The sequence below is a fragment of the Sinocyclocheilus anshuiensis genome, unplaced genomic scaffold, assembly GCF_001515605.1.
Source record: "Sinocyclocheilus anshuiensis isolate Anshui unplaced genomic scaffold, SAMN03320099.WGS_v1.1 scaffold1319, whole genome shotgun sequence".
Lineage (NCBI taxonomy): Eukaryota > Metazoa > Chordata > Actinopteri > Cypriniformes > Cyprinidae > Sinocyclocheilus > Sinocyclocheilus anshuiensis.
In genome coordinates, this window is record NW_015539910.1 from 201,402 (window position 1) to 213,297 (window position 11,896).

Consider the following 11,896-nt stretch of genomic DNA (forward strand, 5'->3'; position numbering starts at 1 on the left):
CATTGCCATGCATTATAAGACTGATAGACTGCAACGGTTGGACTTAAAAATCATCAAATGTGTTCTACTGAAGAAACAAAGTCACCTACATCTTGGATGCCCTGGGGGTAAGCAGATAAACATCACATTTTCATTTTTGGGTGAACTATCCCTTTAATTGATGGTGTATACTTTTGTTGAAGCCATCCGTTTGCATTATTTAAACTGATTTTTAAAGGGGTCATATGATGTTGCTAAAAAGAACATTATTTTGTGTATTTGGTGTAATGAAATGTGTTTATGCGGTTTAAGGTTAAAACGCGTCGATTTTTACAAAGCTCATCGGTCTGAAAAGCGAGGTGTGCTCTGATTGGCCAGCTATCCAGTGCATTGTGATTGGCCGAATACCTCAAGCGTGTGACGGAAATGTTACGCTCCTTGCCATATTGTGATGCCTTGTCCCAGCTGGAGCGACGAGATAGGAAAAGCCGATCTGGCGATCACAGCGCGAAGTTGATGTATTTCCTATGCGACCAGCACGGATCAGCTCCAGGCATGACGAAGCCGATATAGTCCTCTTTTTGGAAGGCCAAACAAAGTAGTTTCGCTTTCACAACGAAACACACAGCGCCTTCACGACATGGCGGCAGCAGCAACAACAATACTACAGCGAGAATAAAAGTTACACCTTCTTTCTTTGCGTGAACATTTGGGCGGCGTTTTGCAAATCTTCCCACATCGTGACGTAGACATGTGGGGGCGTATTAGAACGAGCCGTTTTAGGTAGGCATGGTTGACTCTTAACTTTTATAAAGAATATCTCTTTGGATTTGGGACTTTAGTCTTTGCAACTTTACAGATCTTCTTTATGCACCAAGAGCTTGTAACACTCCAAAGAGAAAGGAAAAGTTTAAATCGCATCATATGACCCCTTTAAAGGTGCACTGCGTAACTGTTACTAAACAAAACTGCATGCAACTTGCGGAAGAACAATTTAGCCTGGAGCTACTTCTCTCTGTTTATGGATATGACGAGTCACGCAGGTACTGGGCTACTCCGCAGTGGATGTTGTCCCGACAGGTCTAAAATAGTCTGAATATAAACACTTCTTATAATGATTCAGGATAAGATAAAATATTTATATATATATATATAGGTATATATATAGATAGATAGATAGATAGATTTTTTTTTAAATCCGATAGATTAAAAAAATAATTCCTATGGGAAAAAAATGTATGACAAATATCTCCCGAACCAACTTTACTGAAAAAGTGAGCATGCACTGTTGCACTCTATAGATTGTAGAGGCCACTTGTACAAATTGTATATTGGAATAGTTCACCTAAAAACACAAAAGAAGATATTTTGAAGGTTGAGAACCAAACAACATTGGAGCCCAATGACTCCTATTCTATGGACAAAAAAAATTTCTCAGACATTTTTCAGAAAAAAATATCTTCGTTTGGGTTCCACAGAAGCAGGACAGTCATACAGATTTAGAATGACGTGAGGGTGAGAAAATGATGATTTGAATTTTCATTTTAGAGTGGACTATCCCTTTAAAGGGTTAGTTCACCCAAAAATGAAAATTCTGTCATTAATTGCTCAGGTCCAGAAAAGTACCAAGATGATCGACAAAGTAGTCCGTGTGACATCAGTGGTTCAACTGTAAAGTTACGAAGCTACGAGAATACGTTTTTGCGCAAAGAAAACAAAAATAACGACTGTATTCCACATTTTCGTCTCTACTGCGTCACTTTGGACGCGCGTTCACGACAGTATCATGACGCGAGCGTGTGGCGGTGCCGGATCTGGGTCAGCGCCGGCGCCGCCACACGCTCTCTGACCTCTCTCTATGAGGTCAGAGAGCCCTCATATTTCATCAAAAATATCTTAAATTGTGTTCCGAAGATGAACGAAGGTCTTACGGGTTTCGAACAACACGAGGGTGAGTAATTAATGACAGCATTTTAATTTTTGGGTGAACTAACCCTTAAAGTGGAAGTGAATCAGTCAGTTAAGTTAACATTATTTAGTTAAGTGATTTCCACTTTGATAAAAAAAATATATAACAAACATGATTAATGTAACCATTTTAAAGAAAAAAGGATGTTTTGTTATAGCTTTTGGAGCAAGGGCGCCGCCATCTTGCAGTACCACCGCGTGTGACGCCACGGGGTTGGTTCGCTCCGATAGCCAGTGAAGCAATACAAACATTTCTTTACATTTGAACACGCACAGGTTATTTTAACACACAAATAATTTGGTTTTCACCACAATTTGCATGAATTTTCAACATCAAACTGTCTATATGCTAAGTTTTGATCGTGGTATCCCAAACATATTGTTTTCATAATGCGAGGCCCAACGTGATGTAAACAAACAACACTTCATGCAATATCATTCATGTCGCAATTTATTGTTATGTCAGACCATTAAGACAAGCATTACACTGACTGGTTCACCAGTATCATATTTTATGTTCACCTGCGAATATTAGCTTGAATACAGCTGTTAACAGGACATAGTGTTTAACTAATCACGTAACTGAACAATCGGACCAGTGCTGCTTCCTCAATAAAGTTTATCATTCTCACGTGTTTTAAGCCTTGTCAGTTTAAATATTAAAGTGTTTTAAGCCATTCAAGCATGAGACAGCACGAAATAGATTTCAATGCGGTACTTACACGCTGTGATAGACCTTTTCTGAAAGAGATTTAAACGCGGTACTCAGGCATTGTGATAGATCATTTCTGTTCGCGCCGGCGGCGCCGCACACACACACAAAGCCACAGCTGGGCTCAGACAGCACGTGAGTAGGCTACCAAATTGAGCTTTCTTTTGCCCCTTCATCAGCAAATGCACACAAAAGCACGTCGGAAGGACAGTGTTGAGGAGTATCCACGTAAACGAGTATTGTTTCCGATCCGCACTTTACCCCAAACCAGCAGGTTCACGACTTCTTCAACCCCTAATACTGCTCGGTCGGAGCGAACCAACCCCGTGACGTCACACGTGGTGGCACTGCAAGATGGCGGCGCCCTTGCTCCAAAAGCTATAACAAAACAACCTTTTTTCTTTAAAATGGTTACATTAATCATGTTTGTTATATATTTTTTTATTAAAATGGAAGTTATTTTCCTAAATAATGTAAACTTGACTGACTGCTTCATTTCCACTTTAAAGCTCACAGCACTTTTGGGAAACACAGTGTAGTCTGTTGTCAGTCCTGTTTCTTTTAGGTCAGGCTGTATATGTGGGTCGGATCACTTTGGCTCGCTGATTTAGAGGGCAAGGTCACCCAATTTTTGCCAATTTTCCCCTTGGGTTCTGGTATCATTGTGTTCTATTTAAACTTGCCCGAACTGAGAGAGTGCTGAATGTGGAAGGTGTTTGTTTACACTTGTACCAAGAGGAAGATCAACAGCTGCCATGTCTTGCTAAGTTTCGCTGGGGTGTATTTTTAGAACCGTGGATGTACAAGACAACATATTTTAATTATTAACTAGCCAGTGAGTTATCTGAACAACTAGTTGACAGGCCTGTCTTAAAGAGATATTCCCCCAAAAATGAAATCCCACCATGTCATTGCAAACCTGTATGACTGACTTCTGCGGAACACAAAAGAAGATATTTTGAAGAACGTTGAAAACCAAACAACACTGGAGCCCATTGACTCCATATTATGAACAACAACAAAAAAACAAATTTTTCAAAATATCTTTTATGTTCCACCATAGAAAGAAAGTCATTAATTTTGGAATGACATGAGGGTTCGTAAATAGAATTTTCATTTTTGGATGAACTGTCCTTTTAAGTAAGCCTTGAACGATCAGGATCAGTAGACCCCAGTCAGATGTGTTTTAAGGGGCTTAATTTAGTGTTCTTGCATTCAAAAAACTAGCTGGATTGACCACATCAGAATGGAAAAGAATGCAGGTTGAATAAGTCATAACTTCACACAATATGTATAAAATGGCACAGAATGATTTATAGAGCCCTTCAATAGCATTATTTGATAGAAATCGAATAAATGGTTTGGCCGAATATACATTTTATAGTAAATCACTGCCATAGTCCTCAAAAAAAAAAAATGAGCCAAAAATGGAAAATACTTTCATTCATTACTCACCCTCATGTCATTCCAAACCCGTAAGACCTTCATTCATCTTTGGAACACAAATTAAAATGTTTTTGATGAAATCCGAGAGCTTTCTGACCCTGCATAGACATCAACGCAACTACCACATTCAAGGCCCAGAAAGGTAGTAAGGACTTCGTTAAAATACTCCATGTGACATCAGCGGTTCAACCTTAAATTAATTAAGCTATGAGAATACTTTGTGAACAAAAAGTATTTTCGTAGCTTCATAAAATTACGGTTGAACCACAGATGTCACATGGACTATTTCAATGATGTCCTTACTGCCTTTCTGGGCCTTGATCGTGTCAGTTGCATCAAAAATTTCATCAAAAATAACTTAATTTGCGTTAGGAAGATGAATGAAGGTCTTACGGGTTTGGAACGATATCAGAATGTGTAATTAATGACAGAATTTTCATTTTTGGGAGAACTATCCCTTTAAGGCTAAAAATCCTTATCAAATAGTTCATCTCTATTTACATCATTTAGTAGCATAACTGTATTCATAAAAGTCATAATCCACAGCCAGCGGTTTGCACATCTTGGCCAACTTTAAGGTAAAACACATGTATATTTAGGAGCAGCTTCCTGATTTGAATTAGCTGTTGATGCAGTGTGACTGTATTCAGCGTTTTTGAGCTCAGTTATAAAAAGGACCTGAGGAGAACCTGATAACCTGGCATGTTGCACTCATGTGCCCAGGCTCTGGTGTTGGGAAACTCTCATTTACACTTTCACAAAACGCACTGTAGTTGGGTTTCTGCTTTGCACGTGGTCTAATCGCATCTATTGCTTAAACCTCAAATGAGCCTAGTCTTTCATACTATATTAATGCACTTCCTTTCTCTGTCTATTCCCTTTTCCTCCCTCTAGCTCAGTGGAGAATGTGTTGAAGACACTAGTCAAGAGCTGCAGACTGTAAGTGCTTTCATCCTTCGTCATTCACTAATGTGCCTATAAATGTTCGACCCCTTTCACAAAAGAATTGCACATTGTGTTAATCAGCTTTTCGTTGTGCTGTTGAAAGAATCATGTAATCAGGCCGTTGTTAGACAAGCCCACAGCTTTCACACTGAGCCGATTACAGCTCTCTTAACACATTATACTGTTGACCATTTCATTCATCTAACAACCACTTTTCATCGTTTTGCAAGAGCTCACATAACAAATAAACAACCATGGATCTAAGAAAATGACATGTGATTTGGTTCTCATGATGTTTGTGTGTGTGTGCTTAGTTATTTCCCTGAGTCAGCCACACAGGAGATGCTTGATGAGTGGCGGCCATTACTGTGCCCGTTTGATGTCACTATGCAGAAGGCCATTGGTTACTTTGAGCTCTTCTTGCCCACCATCATGCCCCCAGAACAGCATCACAAAGGCTTCAAGTAAGACTCTCTTATGCAATTTAGTAATGAAATAAGAGGATTGCAATCTAAAATAAATTACTCAATATTCATAAAGTGCAACCAATAAGTCTGACCCAGTGTAATAGGGGGATTTGTGCATGTTTTAGGTTATGGTTTGATGAAATGATGGATCTCTGGGTTTCAGTGCAAAACCTGCCTGCTTGGGAGGGTGTAAGTACTTCTCATTCATGAATTCATTTGTTAAAGTGCTAAATATTATGTCACCATTGGCTTTCTATCCTCTGTTAACTCTTGTTTCCTCTTACAGAATGTAGTGAATATTTTTGCACGTCTGGCTAATGACAACATTGGCTATGTGAACTGGGATCCATACATTCCCAAGGTACTGTCCTGCTTATATATGCGACTGTTCAAAATTTTAGGGTGATGTTTTTGATGTCTCTTACTAAGGCTGCATTTATTTGATGATAACATACAGTAAAAACAGTAATATTGTGAATTATTATTATTATTATTATTATTTAAAGTAGCTTTAAATTATAAAGTAGTTTTTTATTTTAATATATTCTAAAATATAATTTAATCTCTAGTCTTCAGTGTCACATGATCCTTCCGAAATCATTCTAATATGCTGATTTAGTGCTTATGAAACATTTGTTATCGAATATATTGAAAACAGTGCTGCTTGATATTTTTGTGGAAACTGATGTATAATTCTTTTCATGATTCTTTGATCAATAGTAAATTCAAAAACAGCATTTATTTGAAATCCATCCTGAATAAAAGTACCAAATTATTTCCAAAAAAGCTTACTGACCCCAGACTTTTGAACCATAGTGTAGATGATGATCTAAAGACATCAGAGCATATTATACTGATACTTTGTTGTCTTCCTTCAGATCTTCACCAGGATTCTGCGTAGCTTCAATCTTCCTGTTGGCACCAGCCAAATGGTCATTCCCAGATACTTAACCAACTCCTACGAAATCGGTCACGTGGTCCTCTGGATTTCCTCCATGCTTGTACGTTTCATGAATCACACTCCTGCTATTATAGGTTAGTTATTAAAGGGTGCATTTATTTACAGATCTTTATTATTTTTTTCAGGGTGGCCCACAGAACCAGGTCCAGAAACAGCTTAATGGGCTCTTCAGTAGTATAGCATCTTTCTACCACCCTTCAAACAATGGGCGCTGGCTGGTAAGATGTTCCCTATTAGGATAAACATCCAGAACAATCTGCTGCAGTGCAAAATCTTGAAGTCCCCTAAAGTCCATTCTGGAACTGTCTGCGGTTTGTGTGTTATCAGCTGAGCTTTATGTTTGCGTGCAAGAGGGAGATATGCAGTGACAGATGGTGCTTTGACAGAGTGAGGTCACTCCACATTCCAACTACTGAAACACCACTGACAACTTTACAGTTACCGACCACCTATCATGCTAGACATGCATCCTTTTCCTGCACTCATAACTCAGTAGAGTACCATACAGTATCATAAGGGTAGTTTGCAGATGTGATTATTTAACTCAGTATTGCAACAAAGAATTTGTTTTTTGAAACCAAATGTTATTAAAGAGTGTTGAGTATCACTAAGTCTTTATTCCTTTGTGCTACTTTACTGTTCAAAAGTGGTGATGCACCAAAATGATTTTTTACAGAATTTACAGAAAACTGGAACAGAAAATAAAGTTTGAATAATACATTTGATTAATGGAACTTGGTGTGATGTTCAGGGTGTTAGTTAGGTGGTAATTTAAACCAGTCTTATTAAAGTTCTTCAGCAACAAGCGACCTCTCGATATCTCAGCCATCTGTTTTTGCATATTGCTACTTTAGAATCCTTTTTGGTCACAGTGACGTATGTCCACACTGACGACATGTTTAACTGTTGTAGTCTGTCAGCATTGTGTGCATGAAATAGGGTAGATGTTAATTCAATCCATTATTAATGTTTTAACTATAATGCATGGCAGTTTTTAAAAATTATTATTACTATTTGAAGTAACTAAAGAAGCGAATCAAAGTCCCATGTCTACTAAAAGAAAAACTCATTTTGAGATCATTCTAAAGTCTCATGCATTTTAATTTGGTACCACAAACGTAGAAAAAGAGTTCTTAAGAAAAGAGTTATGGCATTTGAAGAAGTTAGAAAAGCCCATTGCAATGTTTAATAGCTTTTTCAAATACTAAATAATTGACTTCACAAAGCCCAGTTTTGTTTTTTAAATGACAAAATATAATCTAATTTATCCGGAAACCCTATAGTTTATTGTTCTGAAGGCTGTTTCTTTCTTGAAAGAAGATGCAAACGTTATCTAACCAGGACTGAAAGAAGTGGTCATTCTCTATAGTTTGGGAATCCAAAAGCTTAATTGAAAAAAGAAAAAGGCTGATCACTACTATGGGAGGTGCTACAGAAAACATAGGATGAAACTTTAGCTTCATTTCATACTGGAATAATGAGTTCCAAACTCCAAAATTCATTTGTTTTGGCCATCTGCGTCAGTCATATCTTAATATCGCTTCCGTCTGTCTCTTATTTTCTTCTCCAGATGAAGCTGATGAAGCTTCTACAGCGTCTGCCTGCCAGTGTGGTTCGGCGGCTACATCGGGAGCGCTATAAGAAACCCTGCTGGATCACCCCTGTTCCCGCCAGTCACAGACTCACAGACCAGGATGTGACAGACTTTGTGGAGAGCATGAAGCAGCCAGTACTGATGGCCATGTTCAGCAAGACAGGCAGCATGGATGCAGCTCAGGCCTTGCAGAATCTGGCCCTGATGAGACCAGAGCTGGTCATCCCACCTGTGCTGGAGAAGTGAGTGTGTGGAACTGCTGATGTTCAGGGCCTGTAGGCGCTAATAACAGGCAGATGGCACAGACTAATCAGCCTAATTTACATAAAAAGGTTACAATGACTTCAAAGCTAAACCAGCAAAGTGAATTCACCCCCACAGTCTTTTTTATCTATTCTGATAAATTTGTTAGTATATGATGATGTATAGCTGATTAAATGTGCTTAATTTTGTAGTATTTAAACTGGGGGTGCTCCGATTGATCGGCTACCGATCACTATCGGCAGATAATCACGTTGGGATGATCGATTGGCGGTCTCTAAAAGGCCGATCTCAAAAAAACGATCTCAAGCTGATGACGCTGCCGTGAGAGGTTTGGCACGACATGCAGCGGAACTGTCTCAGTCTCTGTCCGGAGCGGGTGAAATAATTATAATGCTGAAGCTGAGGTACTCACCTTCGTATTTCTTCGTTAACTTACAAAGTAATTTGAAAACCTTGTGTGAGACGTCATTTCACAAACAGCGTGAGTGAATCACCGTGCGCTCTGTTTTTCTCTCTCAAAATACGCAAATGGCTTCAAATCACCACACATCGCGTCTGTCTATAAACGAGCTGCACGCTGCACGGTTGACACAGGAATTGTCACTTGCAAAATCGAGGCAGTGTCACATCGTCACTAAAGTTAGTACAAGTAAAGTTTTTGCATTACTTTTTAATTCTTGCCAGTGTTTAATCATTCAGTGCTCGCGCACTCTCCTGTAGACCGTGCGCTCATGCACAGTTGCAGCGCACACACATAATGCCAGGTTCACATTACTCTATTTGCAGTGCTCTGTCCGCGCTCATGTTAATGGATTAAATCATTCACACTGCACATGGCTGTGCGTTCAGGAGCGATGCGTCTGCAGCAGTGCAGAGATCGTTTCCGCACCGAGTCTATGTTTGCTGCACTGCAAGCTCTAAATTAAAGTGACAGCACATTGTTTGCAGTAAATATAAACATGGATTGACACGAAAATGTAGTAATTACACCATAAATGCATATTATTAAAGTCTACTGCAGTGTTTAATCATTCAGTGCTCGCGCGCTCTCCTGTAGACCGTGCGCTCATGCACAGTTGCAGCGCACACACATAATGCCAGGTTCACATTACTCTATTTGCAGTGCTCTGTCCGCGCTCATGTTAATGGATTAAATCATTCACACTGCACATGGCTGTGCGTTCAGGAGCGATGCGTCTGCAGCAGTGCAGACATCGTTTCCGCACCGAGTCTATGTTTGCTGTGATACACGTGCTGAATTAAAGTGACAGCACATTGTTTGCAGTACATATGAAAACGAAAATTTAGCAATTGCACCATAAATGCATATAATTAAAGTAGGGCTGCACGATAAATCGCATGCGATATTTAATGCGCTTTGTGATAACGTAAGAAAAGTAGTTTAAATGTTTTGCCACTTGCGTGAGCAACTTAATATATAAATCTAGAATTAAATGCAAAAGTAAAAAGCATTGAATGATGTGTTGCTTATATTTATTGTGTTTAAACATGTCTGTGAAAGATTGTATTACTGTACTGTGTAAAAAAAGAATCGCAATGCTGAAAAAGCATTTTCAGTGACAATGTTTGGATTTGAAATCAAAATAATGGATAAATGTTGTGTTTGTGGTAAACACGGATCAGTAGCGGACTCCTGTGTGAAAGCTGCTTCTCCTCTCACAAGAGTCACCTAAGAGGGGAATTTCCCCCATTTTCAAAAATGAAATTCAGGCCCTGAATAAATGTCTAAAAATCCTGATTGGAGTATCACTATAAATAGTTATAAATTATAAAAAGAAGGCTTTAAAAAGATCGGTATCGGTGATCGGTATCGGCAGATTGCTTTCTGAAAAAAATCCTGATCGGAGCACCCCTAATTTAAACAGTTATTAAAGATGAGTTGCCGTATAAATTCATGATTTAAAGTCATAAAGCTGTATCATAACCTGTATAGTGGCTTCTTTTATTCACTGTCAGGATATACAAATCCAATCTTTGTAAGTAGGCTTTGTAAGCGGTCATCTTAGAATCCAGTGTAAAGCAGGAGCTGGATTTTTCCCAAAGGAGTAACCAACTGAAAGCAAATGTGTGAATGTGCTGCCCCCTGCAGGACGTATCCTGCTATGGAGACGCTGACGGAGCCGCACCAGCTTACTGCCACTCTCAGCTGCATGATTGGCATGGCCCGCAGTCTTCTCAGCAGGGGCCGACATTATCCTGAAGGTCCCGCGCATGTCCTGCCCCTGCTAATGAGAGCACTGCCTGGTGTTGATCCTAATGACTTCAGCAAATGCATGGTGGGTAAACTGTGACATAAACATTGACAATTAAATAAAGAATTTTGATTCCTTGTTATTGCTCTCTTATAATGTTCACATATTTTGTTTTTAGATCACGTTCCAGTTCATTGCTACTTTTACTACTTTAGTGCCTTTGGTGGACTGTTCATCAGCCCTCCATGAGAAGAATGACTTGACTGAGGTAGGGCTCTGAAATCTTATGTAAAAGACCCACTGCAGAGATTTTACACATTCTTTCTGTATTCTGTCATAAAATCTTTTATTTGTTGTAGATGGAGAGAGAGTTGTGTTCAGCTTCTGCTGAGTTTGAAGACTTTGTTCTGCAGTTTATGGACAGGTGAGTCATTTAGTGCAGTGTGTGTGCCTGGAAAAAGTATAATACACTATTGTTGTGGCTTGAGCCCTATTTTGTTTGTCTGTAGGTGTTTTGCATTGATTGACAGCAGCACTCTGGAGCAGACGCGCGAGGAGACGGAGACAGAGAAAATGACTCATTTAGAGAGTCTGGTGGAGCTGGGCCTTTCATCCACCTTCAGCACCATTCTGACACAGTGCTCCATGGAGATATTCAAGGTTTTTATTACATTTAATAGAATTTTAACTATTAAACTATTTAAAACATTTTCTTTAATGAAAAAACTGTTTATTACAAAAAGAAAAGTCTCAGACCTCTCTGTTTTCTTTGCCTCTTAGTAATTAGATTTTGTTAACCTTACAAATATTTATATATATATATATAGATAGATAGATAGATAGATAGATAGATATATACAGTGCACAGCATAAATGAGTACACCCCCTTTGAATAAATATAAAAGATGTATTTTCTTAATGATCACTAATATAATTCATGGAAAGATGGCAAAATTTAAACATATACTTAATAAAAACAACAAAATATATGCCAATATTTTCTAAGTAAATATAAGTAAGTTACTTATAAGTAAGATAAGTAAATTAGCCAATTTTGTTTAAATTAAGGATTGCAGAAATTAGTACACCCTAGATTTAATTCAGAAAATGTATAATATACTAGTATTTAGTATGTCCTCCAGAACTTAAAGTACACTGCTCTGACACGTCTTGGCACTGAGTGTACAAGTTCATGACAAATTTTCACATCTTTGCTGTTTAACTCCTGGAGGACGACCTCCTTAAATGCTCTGATCTTTAATGGGGAGTGTTGCTCAGCTCCTCTCTACAGAATCCCCCACAGCTGCTCAAGAGCATTAAAGGGGTCATATGATGCTTATTTCAGTT

At 38.7% G+C, this 11,896-nt stretch overlaps 1 protein-coding gene across 1 annotated transcript in view; it reads left to right on the top strand.

Annotated features, from left to right (window-relative positions):
* Positions 1-11,896, top strand: part of LOC107686372 (proteasome activator complex subunit 4B) — a 44,267-nt gene that overhangs the window by 8,348 nt on the left and 24,023 nt on the right. The window contains exons 5-15 of the mRNA XM_016483339.1: positions 5,000-5,044; positions 5,365-5,514; positions 5,643-5,706; positions 5,804-5,878; positions 6,396-6,518; positions 6,604-6,696; positions 8,049-8,314; positions 10,447-10,633; positions 10,728-10,817; positions 10,909-10,973; positions 11,059-11,209. Of these exons, the coding sequence (XP_016338825.1) occupies positions 5,000-5,044; positions 5,365-5,514; positions 5,643-5,706; positions 5,804-5,878; positions 6,396-6,518; positions 6,604-6,696; positions 8,049-8,314; positions 10,447-10,633; positions 10,728-10,817; positions 10,909-10,973; positions 11,059-11,209 (1,309 nt within the window). The remainder of the gene's footprint in view (positions 1-4,999; positions 5,045-5,364; positions 5,515-5,642; positions 5,707-5,803; positions 5,879-6,395; positions 6,519-6,603; positions 6,697-8,048; positions 8,315-10,446; positions 10,634-10,727; positions 10,818-10,908; positions 10,974-11,058; positions 11,210-11,896) is intronic.